This window comes from Atractosteus spatula, chromosome 5, assembly GCF_055471065.1.
Source record: "Atractosteus spatula isolate fAtrSpa1 chromosome 5, fAtrSpa1.hap1, whole genome shotgun sequence".
NCBI classification, from domain to species: Eukaryota; Metazoa; Chordata; class Actinopteri; order Semionotiformes; family Lepisosteidae; genus Atractosteus; species Atractosteus spatula.
In genome coordinates, this window is record NC_142710.1 from 64,783,670 (window position 1) to 64,797,721 (window position 14,052).

At 48.4% G+C, this 14,052-nt stretch overlaps 1 protein-coding gene across 1 annotated transcript in view; it reads left to right on the forward strand.

Moving 5' to 3' along the window:
* Positions 1 to 14,052, forward strand: part of cacna2d2a (calcium voltage-gated channel auxiliary subunit alpha2delta 2a) — a 252,724-nt gene that overhangs the window by 58,614 nt on the left and 180,058 nt on the right. The window contains exon 3 of the mRNA XM_088915597.1: positions 1,690 to 1,806. Within this exon, the coding sequence (XP_088771723.1) occupies positions 1,690 to 1,806 (117 nt within the window). The remainder of the gene's footprint in view (positions 1 to 1,689; positions 1,807 to 14,052) is intronic.

Here is a 14,052-nt window from a genome sequence, read left to right on the forward strand (position 1 = left end):
TTTCTCTCTCTCTCTCACCGAGCTCGGCTGGGAGCCATGCAATGTGCATCTCCCCCCGTCTGCTGCCAGGGTGCACAACTGGGAGTATTCTGTCAGCGGCAGAGGCGAGAGACTGGAGCTGTTTATGGCGTGACACTTCACAGTTTGGAGAGCTGCAGATCACCAATGCATAACAAGCTATGAAGTCTCATGTATACATCAGCAGAGCACCTGTGATGGCAATTTTACAATTTGTCTTTTATTAATAAACACGGAATTGATCATTAGGGATCAGTTCCTGCTGGGTTTATTAAGTGCATTATAGACCGTAAAAAAGTGAGCAATGGATTTTGCAAGTCTTTATCTCACTTGTTACCATTTATGGAGTTACACAGGCGAACTACGTGGTGGTGGTGGTGGTAGCAGTAGCAAGTTCCATAAGCTTAAAGGCCTTTTTGATTCTCTTTCCTAGCTGTTTCGAACTCTTGCTTATGTGTCATTTTAGCCGATTCCAAATTGAAGCCATCAACTGGTCATCCTGCGAGCAGTCCTGTAGCCGAATCGCGGGACCGATTGCCCGCTCGCTCCGAGATGATTGATTTTGTTGCAGTTCTTTTTTAAAGGCGTCCTGTGAGATGTGAGGAATTGGGAAACCACGTGTTGGAGGCTTTAGGAAGTAAATCCAGGCCTGCGGAGAGTCACTGACCCTGCTGCGGTCAGAAGTGGTGGCACAGAGACGCACGTGCCGTGTGCCCATCTGTACGAGGGCTTACATGGAGGTCAAAGGGGACAGGCTTGAGATGGACAGGCAGTTGTGACAATGTAGTCCATACAGGTTCTAGCCTGGAGAGAGACGGGCAAAAGGTAGCGAAATCTCCCGCTGGAGACGAGACGCAGAATTTCAGAATGCAAGTCTGTTTCACGCCTATTTAAAAACAATTACGAGCGAGGGCTCTGCGTGGCTCCATCTCGGGGAGGAAACAAGAGGAGCTGTCAGCTGAGCGAAGATTAAAGCACAGGCAGCATGCATTTAGTCGTTTAAGGAAAAGGCATTCAACAGAGTTATTAAAAAGTAAAAAAAAAAGAAAACATTGTTCTTAACGCTGCGGCCTCGGCACACGGGGACTGTCAGGCGGCGCGGAACACGAGGCAGACTGCCGGCGGCCTCTCGCCCGTTTTCATTTCTCTCGCATTTTATTTTTGCCTCTTCCCAGCACCCGCCTCACCTCTGACTGCCGGGGAAACAGAGCATGCAGAGAAGGCAGAAGACGGCGCGCAGTAAAAACATGGCTCATCCAGAGCCGGTTTATTAGAAATGCTTTTATCGGTATGCTTTCAGGCAGCGCGTAGCAAGCACAGCGGTGGCTCTGAGTAATAGAGGCGTTCGTTTGAAATATAATGATGTAGTGCACTTTTTGCAGGAGAAAGTTTCAGCTGGCTTGTGTGGCTGTGGCTGAGAATTTAACTGTGCTGGCGAGATTTGTGCAGCAGCTTTTGTGAATTCGAGGCGGGGGGCTGTGTTGTTACACGGGGGGTTCTGTTGTGCACGTGCAGTGGAAGTGCCAGCATTTGCTCAGAAGTACCCGGGAGGGTGCCTGGTTAAATGCCAGCCTGCCGATTCCTTCCCCTAGCTCCATGCCCCCATTCCACAGAGGTTTAAACTTCAGCTGAATTTCGCTCTCCTGTGTTTTTTTTTTAATTCTCCTGCAGATCTACAGCGAGAAGAGAAACCAGTTTGACATCAGGAAGAACTCCCCCAAGGAGCTCGTGGAGAAGGTGGCATCCAACATCGAGAAGCTGCTGGCGAAAAAACGGAAGGCCCTGGAGGTAATGGGGGAGGGGTGGGGGGGTCGGTCACTCTTCTGTAACGGAGGCGTTCTTTCCGGACCCTATGCAGACGACACAATCCGGGGTAGAGTGAGGAAAACAGTGAAAAAAGCATGTAGGGGTCGGGAATGAGAACAGAGGGGCGTGTCCATGGCGCGCTGGTGTTCGGGGGAGGTGTGGCCGAGGCAAACAATCAGAAGTGAGTCCAAGGGGGAATCCAAGAGAAGGCGAAAATCCAAAACCGGGCGGTCCATCCAAGATGAATTAAAACGGTAACCGGGTCGGAACAGGCAGGAACAGGAAGTTAAACGCCTGACGGGGACCAGGCGCTTCCAGATCCCGGACTTGCCTGGATCGGATATTTAACTGATGTTCAAAAAGGCTAATCCCATATCCCCTGTCAATGGATTCTATGATCTTGACACCAAAGGAAACCAAGCACATTTTTCAATCACTATTGTAACTCTCCCATTTAAAGGCTGGACTTTTGCCCTTCCCCATTATTCTCTATTTGATAAATAAATATTAACTGAAGACCTACCATGATTTTTAAACAGGGAGATGATTCACCACCCCATCTAATCAGAAATTGATTTCTTAAAACAAATTATTGAAGCACTTTTTGGCTTATTAACTTGCTCAACAAACCATTTAATACATTTGCCCAACTTGCATTGGATTAAACACCCAAGATATTCACATTAAAATGAAAAATGTATCACAGACATCTTACAGTCTCTACGTTTTTTTAAAAGAATTTTTGTTTGAACATTTTGCTTGAAAGCACTGAGCTACTGAACATGCTATTTCTCTGCATTCAAGCACAGAGCTGCTGAACATACTACAGCTCCGCTCTCAAACACTGAGCTGCTGAACACACTACAGCTCTGCACTCAGGCACTGAGCTGCTGAACACACTACAGCTCTGCACTCAGGCACTGAGCTGCTGAACACACTACAGCTCTGCATTCAAACACTGAGCTGCTGAACACACTACAGCTCTGCACTCATTCACTTAGCCATTGATCTACTGAGGACTGAGCTGCCTAGTATCGAGCTGCAGAAGAGACTGCCTTCTGAGACTTGTACTGTACTTGTGCAGAGCTGCTGAAAGCCAGGGTTCACACCCTATTTTAATTGTTCCAGCTCCCCCTAGCACTGAGCTTGCCCAAGCCGAGTATTAAATGCCAGTTGAGGAAAGGAGGGAGGAAGCACGTGGGATGGTGACTATTCCTAACCAGTCTTGCATGCAGCATCATTGAGTTATGAGGCCTTCCCTGTGCACAGCACCCCACTGTCAGCCATTAGACATCCTCGGTTTAGCTCATTGCCTATTTACATAGGCCTAGAGTAGAAAGTCATTTCTTTCCCATCCCGCTAGTGTTTGTTTCCCCTTGATTGATGACTGTCCTCGTGGTTGTGGCGGGGTGTAATTAGAAACGTGGCTGACACGATGTGCATGTGTTTGTGAGGCTTGCAGTCAGGCCGGTCTTATTATTCGTCTGCCCTGGATCCTGTTTATTGGTGCTGAAGATGGAGCATTTCTTTCATTTGCGAGAAACGTGCTGCCTGCATTGGAGACCAGTAGGGCACTCTTCCAGATCCGTGAGCTTGGGAATGTAGCCCCCCCATTCCATCTTGAGTTCTGTTCTGTCCTTTTAAACTCTGCGACAAGGGGAGTACTCCCTGGAGGATCTTGGTGCTGTTGGTGTGTTTGTCAGTAAGAGTCCTAAATGAGGATTAAACCACCTGAGATCACCCCCCACTTTAGTCTTCATGACTTATTCCTGATCCTGCTGACTCATAAAGCTCCACGCAGTCACCCAGGCACACTTGGTCACTCCTGCAGGTCCTGCGTGTTTCAGCTATAGATACCCTGCCGCTGAGCACCAGAGTGCTGAAGGCCTGTGTGTTTCCAGGGGTGGGGGGGGTTGGGAGGAAATAAGGGATTCGGAAGTTCAGCAAGCTTACCTCGTACTGTCATGTGTAAGTAGTTAGGCCTATATTGGACTCCTGTAGCTAGAAAGTTACAGGGGCTTTGTGGACCCTATGTAGGGCAGGGCAGCTGGGGGCACGGTTCCCTCGGTCCACCCTCTGCTCTGTGCTCCACACTTTACCTTCACCTGCAGCCTGAGTGCCCGGTCTGTAATTGAGAAGCTGGTTGCCGCAGTGCACGACAGTGTAGTGGCTGTGTGGGAAAGATTTCACAGTGCCCTTGGAAACGCACAGACCCAATTGTCCCTTGACCTCTGCCATAAGGAAAGTCAAGTTACAGGCCTGAAATCCGGCTTCTGTCACAACAGAGGTGTTTCTAATGCGAGAGCGCACCAGCTCTGCAGCTTGAGGGCTGAGTGAAAATGCCAGACACCCAGAGCGTGCCTGTTCGGGTTTTTGTTTGTGCGATGGAAGTATTCAAAAGCCTCAAAGGCAGTAACAGAGTCAATGCACTGAACATCTTTCATATAAACAGTGAAACACGAACAGGAGGACACGAGTGGAAGCCAGGTGGAAGTGCCTATCTAAGACACGGTGTCAGACATGGCTGCAGGTGGGAGGGGCACTTTCACAGACACGCCCCTCGCTGGGAGGGGCTCTGTCTCGAACACGCCCCCATGGAGGAGGGGCACCGTTTCGGACACACACCCAGGCTTTACCCTTCTTCAGATCTCATCAGTTACATTTCAGGCAGCACATCTGACTCAGGGCAGACCTGCGACTTAGAAGTGGGTCCAGGGTTCACCAGCTGCGTATCCCCTAAAAGCAAGTTCACACATACAGTACGTCCCGGATGCAAAACTGAAATCAGTGTGCCTACAGTTAAGAACTCCTCTGGAGCCAATCCCGGAAGAGACCATGTTCCTCCAGGACCAGGGCTGGGCGCCACTGCTCCATAACGCGCCCATTTGCTTCGCTGCCCCACGGTCACTCCACCAGTCTCTCCACCAGTCACCAGCAGGGCTGACTCTTTCTGGAAAGCGCCCGTGGCTAGCCTGCTCCAGCTGGATTGCCGTGGTCGTGTGCAAGGCACGCTGTGTGTGCGCGTGCCGTTAAACAGGCCAGTGCCCTTCAACCCAAGAAGCTCCTCCTTGGGCCCCGCTGTCGCGTTGCATCCTCTCGATTAGTGTGCAGAGTTATTTGTTCCAGGAGAAAACGACATTTCCCCCTTTGGCGCTGTGCTCTGTGAAAATTGGGAAAGGAAACGAGACGATGACCTTGGTATGTTTCAGAGGAGGGAGTAAATAAAGGCAATTGTCTGCAGCCACATCGTTCGAACGTTCTGACAATAAAACGGAAGATCTAGTATTATGGCAGAATCCTGAATTGCCTTTTTGTTTTTATTTACAGTGCTGTGCTTGAGGCAGGTTTATTCTGGTGAGAATCCTGTTGCAACGAATCTATACAATAGGCCACATTAAACCCAGAGTTAGTGTCCTCGAAGGAAAGAAATACAGAATAATTCACACCTTAGAGGATTATTTGCAGGGTGACATACAAATTTAGAGAACATGGAAGAGTTTGTGTCCAAGTCTCCTGTCCCCGTGTAGCCTCACCTCTCACCCTGTGATGAGCGAGAGTCCTGTCCAGGTGAGCAAGAGTCCTGTCCAGGTGTCCTGTCCAGGTGTAGCTCCGCCTCACGCGCTGTGATGAGGGAGTGTCCTGTCCAGGTGTAGCTCCGCCTCACGCGCTGTGATGAGGGAGTGTCCTGTCCAGGTGTAGCTCCGCCTCACGCACTGTGATGAGGGAGTGTCCTGTCCAGGTGTAGCTCTGCCTCACGCCCTGTGATGAGCGAGTGTCCTGTCCAGGTGTAGCTCCGCCTCACGCCCTGTGTTTCCAGGATAGGCTGTGGGTTTCTATGGCTCTTACCAGGATTAAATGGCTGTCTGATAATGCAACGGATGAATGCATGTGTCTCATTGTAATTCCCTGGTGTAATCTGGGATATTGACAGATTGTAGACAGATCTTTCTGTGAGGTCGCATCACAGTGTATTATATCTGCAATTAATTCAGTTTCTTGTCCTTTGAATCCACATGCAGTGGCGTCCGTGCTGCATACAACTGGCCGAGCACCTTTGCATAAAGAGACTTCTCATATACAGAGCAAGGCCTTTCAGGACAGGAGGTTCTGTGCTCTACTCTTGCACTGTTACTCTCGCAGTATGACTCTTCTGAGATTCACAAGCCCATTAAGAAGAAACGTTTAATAAAAAGATTGTTTTATGCATCTCCAGCGGAAGTGTAGTAGACCAGGGGGAGGAGAGAGAAACTGCAGCACCAGGTGGATTCAAGCCCTGAGTGGGACTCGAGATGGACATGGGGGTTCACAACCCTACTCTTACAAACAGCCACAGGAATGATACAGGCCAAGGAGTCACAAGCTTAGCTTTGTCTCACTTAAAGGGTAGCACCTCCTACAACACAGTGACCCCAGTCGCCATATTGCAGTGTTTGTTCAGAGATTCCGGTCTGGAGGGAAGAGCGCCACCTACAGGTCCACCAGCACCACTTCCAGCAGCCACCTACAGCTGACAGTGCCAGGCCAGCCTGATGCTCACCTGGCACCCGGCTAAAAACGTTTTGCTTGTTGTTGCATGAGCAGGACTCGAACCTGGGACTCTAGAGGGTCATAAATGCAGCCGAATTAAATTTCTGTGTGACAGGCGCCGCTTGCTTTGTTTGTTTTTTACTTACTCGTGTGCGTGGTGTGCCATAGCCAGGAAGGGACTGAGCAATTAGAATGAAGCATGCTCTTTTGTCGTGCAGCTGCTCGAGATGAAGGGAAAGCGTCAGAGTGGAAGGCATGCGGTTTTATTGGAGCCACCTCTTCGGCACACGTGGTGGGGGTCATTTCTTATTGTTCATTATTGTATTGTAGTTATTATTATATCACATTATTGTATGCAGGTGCTCTGGCCTCCTCCTACAGTCCAGAGACATGCTGGCAGGTTAATTGGCTTCCGGGAAAATTGGCCAAGTAACTCATAAGAATAATGTGCTGTTATAGAGAGGGCTCTTGTACTGACGCATGTGAATCAGGGCATCTGCTGTGAGCGTCTGTCCAGTGATGGACTGGTGTCCCATCCAGGGTGTGTCCTGCCTTGCGCCCGTTGCTTGCTGGGATAGACTCCGGCTCCCCCGCGACCTTGAGTTGCAAGAAGCAGTTAGAAAATGGCCGGATGTATCCGAGTCGGATTAACTTCCCCGGAGGGTTTTTTTAAGTGTTCCTGCAAGCCAGTTTTCCTCGCAATGAAGCCCGTCTCATTACCGCCGATGTCAAGAACTGTAGATGTTGGGGGGGGGGGGAGACAGGAGACGGGATAAGATATTAAACGAGATGTTGACTTGCAATTGCAGAAATGAGTTTGTCTCCAGTCTCTTCCCGGTTGGCTGACTGTAGCTCTGCTGTTCACGGCTGCTGCTTCCGTTTAACTAATTTTTTTTTAAAGTTGCAATGTGGTATTTAGGAGACAGCGCAAAGGAAGTGTTGTCTGGTTATATACGTAAAAGACTTTTTAGCAGAAATCCGACAGAAGCGATTTTTAGCGGTTGCATTTATCTCTCTCGTGGTTTCTTCGATCATTAAGTCAGTGACTTCCAGGATGGTTAGTTTGCCAGTCCTGGATCTGGGTGGGTCTACAGTATTCCTTTACCTTTCCTTTTTATTGCCAAAGAGGTCTCATGACGCATGGTGAAAAAAAAAAAGCAAGAAAAAGCCTTTCTTTTCTTTGGGCACAGGAGGCTGGACTGAGCCAGGCAGTGGTGACCCCACGGGGTCAAATTCTTCACAGAGCGGGTTTTGATTAAATGTGGGGCTCTTCACATTAGGCTGCGTAGATCAGGAATGACAGGGCTCAGGGATCTGCCTTCAGAACGTTAACAGATAATGAGCTCTGAATGTCATTAAAAATAGCCTTTCTGATAAGGCTGCACATTCTTTTTATATCTGGTCACTTTTGTGGGCTCATCGCTTTTGGATGGCTGAGGATCTGGAGCAGGGACAGTGAGCAGGGAGGAAAGAACCGCTGCTCGGCTCATCGTGTAGACAGACCGTGCACCCCGAGTGGGGAGAGGTGCACCCCGAGTGGTCAGAGGTGTTGCCATGTTTCGCAGAGAGGCACAACAGAGCTCAGTTGATCTGGAATCTACGCAGCCACCTTCCCTGGGAGCCAGGATAGCGGGACACCTTGCTTTTCAACCTCCCCCAAAAAATCAGCAGACCAGCATATGATCTTCACACCTGGACACTGTCCTGTATTGTTTACAGGTTTAAAACCAAAAAGGGGGCTGAAAAAGAAAGCTTGAATTTCAAAATGTTGATTTTGCGCTGGTGACTGGATTATGGTCGCGGCGGACCATCGGACTGAATCGAGTTTGGTTTTTGTGCTGGCCTCCGTGATTTCTTCTTGGCTTGTGCAAGTTGTGTCAAGTTGAAATGTCAGTTTCCTAGCTGCATGAATCGATTTAGATTTCATATGCTTCCACGGGAAATTTGCGTATTTTACTCAGGCTAGGGTCATGATTATCATGATGATTTTCATTTGTTATTTAAGATGATTTTTGCCCGTTCCCTAAATTCTGACCAGTTTCCACCTCGCCTCACCTCAGAGCACAGTGGGAACTTTTGAACACAGTGCGAAACTGTGACCCCTGCTGGCAGAAGGAGGAAGACGCCATCCCCAACTTTCTGTCCGGTATTAGTTTAGCAAATGCCCTAATCCAGGTCAGATTTAACAACAAATGCACTAGCATCTAAAGTGAATCCAAAAATAAATGTTCTAACAATAAAAAAAAAACCTCATAAAATGAGACACAACAAAATAGTAGGCTGGCACGATAGAAGTACAGTGTCTGTGCAGAGCGGAGTGATGGACCATGTGTTCTCTCCCACATGCGAGTAGGTTAGGAAACAGTGCTGAAGCTGCAGAAGGCATGCCAGTGCACGGTGTGCAGGATCGGCGGGTGGGAAAAGCTCTTGCCTGAGAGATCACGGCTGATTTCTGAACAGTTCGGCTGCCAGGGCGCGGGTCGTTCTGTCACCGCGGGACCAGGGCCCGGAGCACACGGGGCAGGAGCTGGGGAGCTGGGGCTTAGGGAAGGAAGGAGGGGGAGGGGCTGAGGCAAAGCGAGGAAGAGCCAGCTGCAGAAGAGATGCTTGCCGCTGTGTATTGCTGCCGGAGCGAGTGAGGTTACAGTGGGATACAAGTGACCAAGTCTGAAGATTTTTGCATTCCTCCCCATCCTGGAAGATCTGAGACCTTGTATCGTGGCAGTATTGCCAGTTACCTCCAGTCTTGCTGCTTGCAGCCAGTGCCCCTGTGACTAGAGACAATGTGCTGTAAGTGGCTCCCACATTCAGATGGGATTTTAAACCAGTGTCCTGACTACTGAGTATTAGATGGCTGTCTGTAAAAGTAGGAGTGTGCGCCCCAGTATCCTGTCTAAATCAGGGCTTAATTCATTTGATGATGTAGTTTCTGTCTGCTGTGCAGTGGGGTTGCTCGGAAGGGCTTCGGTCAGGTGGGAGATGAGACGGGTCACTGTGGAAGGAAAAGCACTTTATTTTATTACTACTTCTGTCTGAATAGAAAAGCCAGGGAAAAGAGGTTCATGCTACAGTAAGTCACGGATTAAAAAAACAAAAACAGAGAAGAGAGCTACACTTGATACAAGACAGACTGTCATCAAAACAAGAATCTCCTCGGATACCCAAAGGTTTATTTAATGGAATGGATTTTGCACATACTCCTTTTCCCTTCTTCTTTTTTTAAAACATTTATCTTGGCTCCAGTAATTAAAACAAAACCTCGTTTACTGCCGATGTAGAAACACAGCAAATTGGCCCTTATTCTCCGTATTGATGGCCCAGGCTGTTAATTGAGTTGATGTTAAAGAACATGGCGATCATTTTCTCCTGATGGTCAGTCTTTTCCTAGGCCATAGCTGAGGCATTAATTGTTAATTGAATTCTCCCTTAATTAAGTCACAAGTTTAGATTTTTCAACCCCGTGAACTCCTTGCCTCCCAGCAGGACTGCCTGTGTGAGATGATTCTTTCTGAGCCTTGGAAGTGGAATGCCTTTCCGCACGAGTTCTGCCTGAATATCCCTGGAAGGAAAAAGCAGCTCCTTTCTTTTTGCATACAAATTCAGAAACCGTGTTGAAGAGCCCTGATTTGAGTGTGCCTGGTGGTTGATCAAAGGGGCTCACTGCTACTCCAGGAGAGTCATGAAGGGCACGTCTGGCACAAGGTGCGCGGTCAGGCGCTCTGTGACTCTTCACCCTGTGAGCCCTGCAGTGCCTACAGGGGCGATGGCATAAGCTGGAGGAGTGGCGCAGCTCTGCTTGATGGCACCGTGGCTGCAGAGGCTCATCGACCGTCTTGCTGTGAGACTGAGCTGATCTCTGTGCAGACGGTGCGGGTTCGAGGCCTTGTTATGCTGCTAGCTGTGAGAGATTCCCCCTGCTGTGGAGACAGGGGCGAGGGGTGGTGGAGTCGGGATTTGCTTGCAAGGGTTCTCAGTTTCCCCAGTGACTTCCTGCCGGTTTGCAGTGCTGTTGTTCTGTTGGTCAGCTTCACGGAGCGTGGGAGCCTGGGGTGTAGGTGCGTGCGTCTGCAGCCTCGGCCTCTGTGTCAGGAATCCGAACCGTGGGCGTCGACCGGCGGAGCTCAGACTCGAGTGGGACGATGGCTGGACCACAGGCTTTGACCTGTTGCCGCCAGCGAATACCTCGACCTGTTGCAGCCAGTTTGGAGCCCAAGAAAATCTTCTTCCTGGACCGTGTGCTAGGGAATTGCTAGTCCGTTTTGAAATGAACCTTCAAGGTTTGATGCGCGCTCTGTTGCCGTGTAAGACTGTTGCCCGTGTTCAGGTTGTGGGGGAGGGAGCTGTCTGTGGTTTTCGTGGGCCCTGCAAGAATGGGTCAGTGAGAATTTTATGGTGCACAGCTCCCTGGGAAGAATGCAGACCCAGCAGGTCTTAGTCCTCAGACAGGAGGTGACTATGCAGTGGACTGCTGTTCCAACAGGCCAGATGGGAATTTTCTGGCAGGAAGAGGTTCTTAAGTTATAGTGATGTTTTAAAAAGCTGTCGGCAGAACAGTAGAAAGGTTTCTCTCACCCTAGCTGGACTGGTTTCCCAACAGATCAATAGCAGTATGAGGTACTAGAAAGCAGTAGCTGTTTGTTTCCTAACCTGAGAAAGAAAGAACATACTGTGAGTCTTACCAGGGTATTATTGGAAATCTGGGTAGCTGAGCTAATTAGCCAAGCCAGTCATCCTACAAGTGCAATTGATTTTTTTTTCTGTAAGATTGCTGCCAAATTTTCAGATTGCATGTTCTGTAAGATAAAGCAGTTCTTGGCTAAGGCAGGTTATTTGCAGCTTTAAAAAGAGACAGTTTACGCTACAGGACAGTTCCATGAGACTTCATTTTACACATTTTTTGATGAAACTTCCTTACACAGTATGACTTCGTAGTGTAATCTGTCCACACAGCTTTCACTGTCATGTGTTGGCTTTGACTTTGAACAAGCCCTGCAAAGTGTCCATGTGGGAATCATGCATATAAGATCAGATCACTTTATTAGCCCTATACAATTTCTTGCATTAGGAATTTGTCTTTTCGCAGACCCCAGCTTGCTCTCTGTGAGACACAGACAGGGAGAGAGAAGCTTGGGGTCAGAGCGCAGGGTCAGATATTTATACGGCGTCCTGTCCAGGGTGTACCCCACTTTGCACCCGTTGCCTGCTGGGATAGGCTCCGGCTCCCCTGCGACCCCGAATTGCGAGAAGTGGTTAGAAAATAAATGGATGGAGGGAAATTCGTATTGCTGGAAGCGGGTTTTATGAAGCTCTTGTTGTCTCAGTTCTTTTGCATCAACCGTGTAGGCTGAAGGTGAAACAGAAGGGGATCTCGGAGAGGACTATAGGGTTGAGACGACTATGAAATGAATGGAAATCGTTTCAGATGCAGCAGAAAGTTGCCAGGTTTGGCCATTTGTGACGACGGTGTGGCGACTGTGGTCTGTTCCTGCTCTGCGCCCTATCCAGGGACCTGGCTTTTAAGGGTTAAGGCCGACCTGGTTTCGATCTCATTAAAAGGACAGCAGAGAGCTCACTGGGATGATGAATGTACAGGGAGATTAGAGCTCAGCAGCCTGTGGGCACAGTTTATCCTGCTGGACCGAGAGAGGTGGGGTGGGGTATGTGGCTGATAAAATCCTTTCTGACTCCTCAGTCACAATAATTGCGACATCTGAAAGAAGACAGGGCTTTCAGGCCGGCATTGTGCTGGGTTTGCAGAACGCAGCTTGACAAAATGGATGAAAGTCAGCTGGTGAAATTTGGCATAGTTTTTATGTACCTTCGGAAATGATGCTTTTTCCGCCTCCATGACACACACACACACACAGAGACACAGACGCTCTGAGACAGTGACGAGGTTGTGGTTTCGGTCGTCTGCAAGTCCGAGTATCCGATTGCTGGGGGCAGCGGAATATCGGAGTTGCTGCTGAGTTGAGGACGAGGCTTTGTCAGCCTGGCATGACCTGGAGGAGTCTGAGAATGACAGGAACCATTCGACTGGATGGGGATCGTACCGGGGAATCTGTTTCACTCGTTCCCCTTCGTCTTCTACACTGTCTTCTACACATTATTAAAATGTTAATTATTAAAATGTTAAAATGTTAGATTTCACAATCGCAGACGCAAAGGCATTTGATGAATTTGTTCCATGTTGCAGCTAATATGGAAATGGTCTTATTATGTAAATACTGTAGCTCACTTGGGTAAGTTCAGCACTTCCTGCCTGTCCGTTGTATGGAAGTGCTAATTCACATAACTAGTTTAATGGAAATTAAGCTCATTTTGTTAGCTGGGGGAATGTTGGATAATAAACATCTGGATTCAATTAAATCGTGATCCTCTGAAGATCAATCCCAATTAATGGCCTTGACAGTTAATCACAAACAGAAAAGGTGACTTGGTATTTAATTTCTCACTCTTACAAAGCAAAACAATTACTTTTCACGTGACAAGATATTAGCGCAAATTATGAACGATTGCTGGGAATCACTCTTATGACGTTCATCAACGAGATATAATGGCAATGTGTATGTGATGACCTCATCAATATTTATTGATCCGGTGCTGGAGAAAGGCTACTCCATAATCCTTTCCACGAACTCCTGCCTTTATATACTGCATATGGCTTTTTGCCTCTGCTAAGCAGCTGAAGCAGAGTTAAATAAAACAGCTACAGAGGTTATTCTGAGAGATATTATCTAGACTTGTTTTGAATCGCCTCAGTGGTTCATTTTAATTGAATGCCACCCATAGGGATGCTAAATATAGCAGGACCTTTTAAAGCACTGCAAACTAAACAGGGGCCTATTGCTTTTGTGGGCACTGTCTTCCTTAATTAAAATACAATCTGGTGGGTTTTTGCGGGTTTGTTGCAGCAAAGGTCTTGTAGGTTTCCTGAGAATCTCTGGAGCAGTCCTTCTGTTGGTGTACAGAGATACAGTACATTCCAGTCCTCCATTCCTGTAAACACTAACAGACAAAACACAGGGGATTCTTTTAATACTTGTGGCTTGAAATGCAGATGCAGTGCAAGGCATCATCTAGCCTAGGCATCTTGCAAATATGAGGAACATTAGACGCTTTTCCACATTGCAAAATGACCACTTATTAAAATGCTATCCAGCCTTCAACAAAACCCCAGATTGAAAAACCACTGCGACGTGGAGAAGAGGTGATCTGAATCTGTTATTTGCCTGTCCCAGGTGGCCCCGGGATGTGCTCCTCCCATGCCCTGCAGGGGTTAAACTCGCAGTGCTGTAGCGCACAGCCGAGCTGTACCAGCCCACTTCGATGCAGAACGGACACGTGGAGGTCTGTACCAGGGAAATTCAGCTGATGGCAGCAAATTGTGCTCCTGGTTTAGATAATTGCACTGCTGGGAAGGAGGGAACTGAAAGCTTCCTAAACACAGCAAGATTTTACTGGAGAGTTCTGGAGGAAGAGGAGGGGGCTGGGTGCCCAGCTGAGGGAAAGGGTGCCTACCTGCTCTCTAACTACCCCTGCACTACCCCCCACCCCCAAGTCCTTATGCAAGAGCCCCTTGCCGTTGCTTAGATGTAACCCCCCAATTATTTAAAAAAACTGTCGAGCACTGCAGTGTTCTTATGTTGGAATAGCAGCGGGAAATGGTGGTGGAAGCAGGGGAGAAAGCTGTATTCTGAA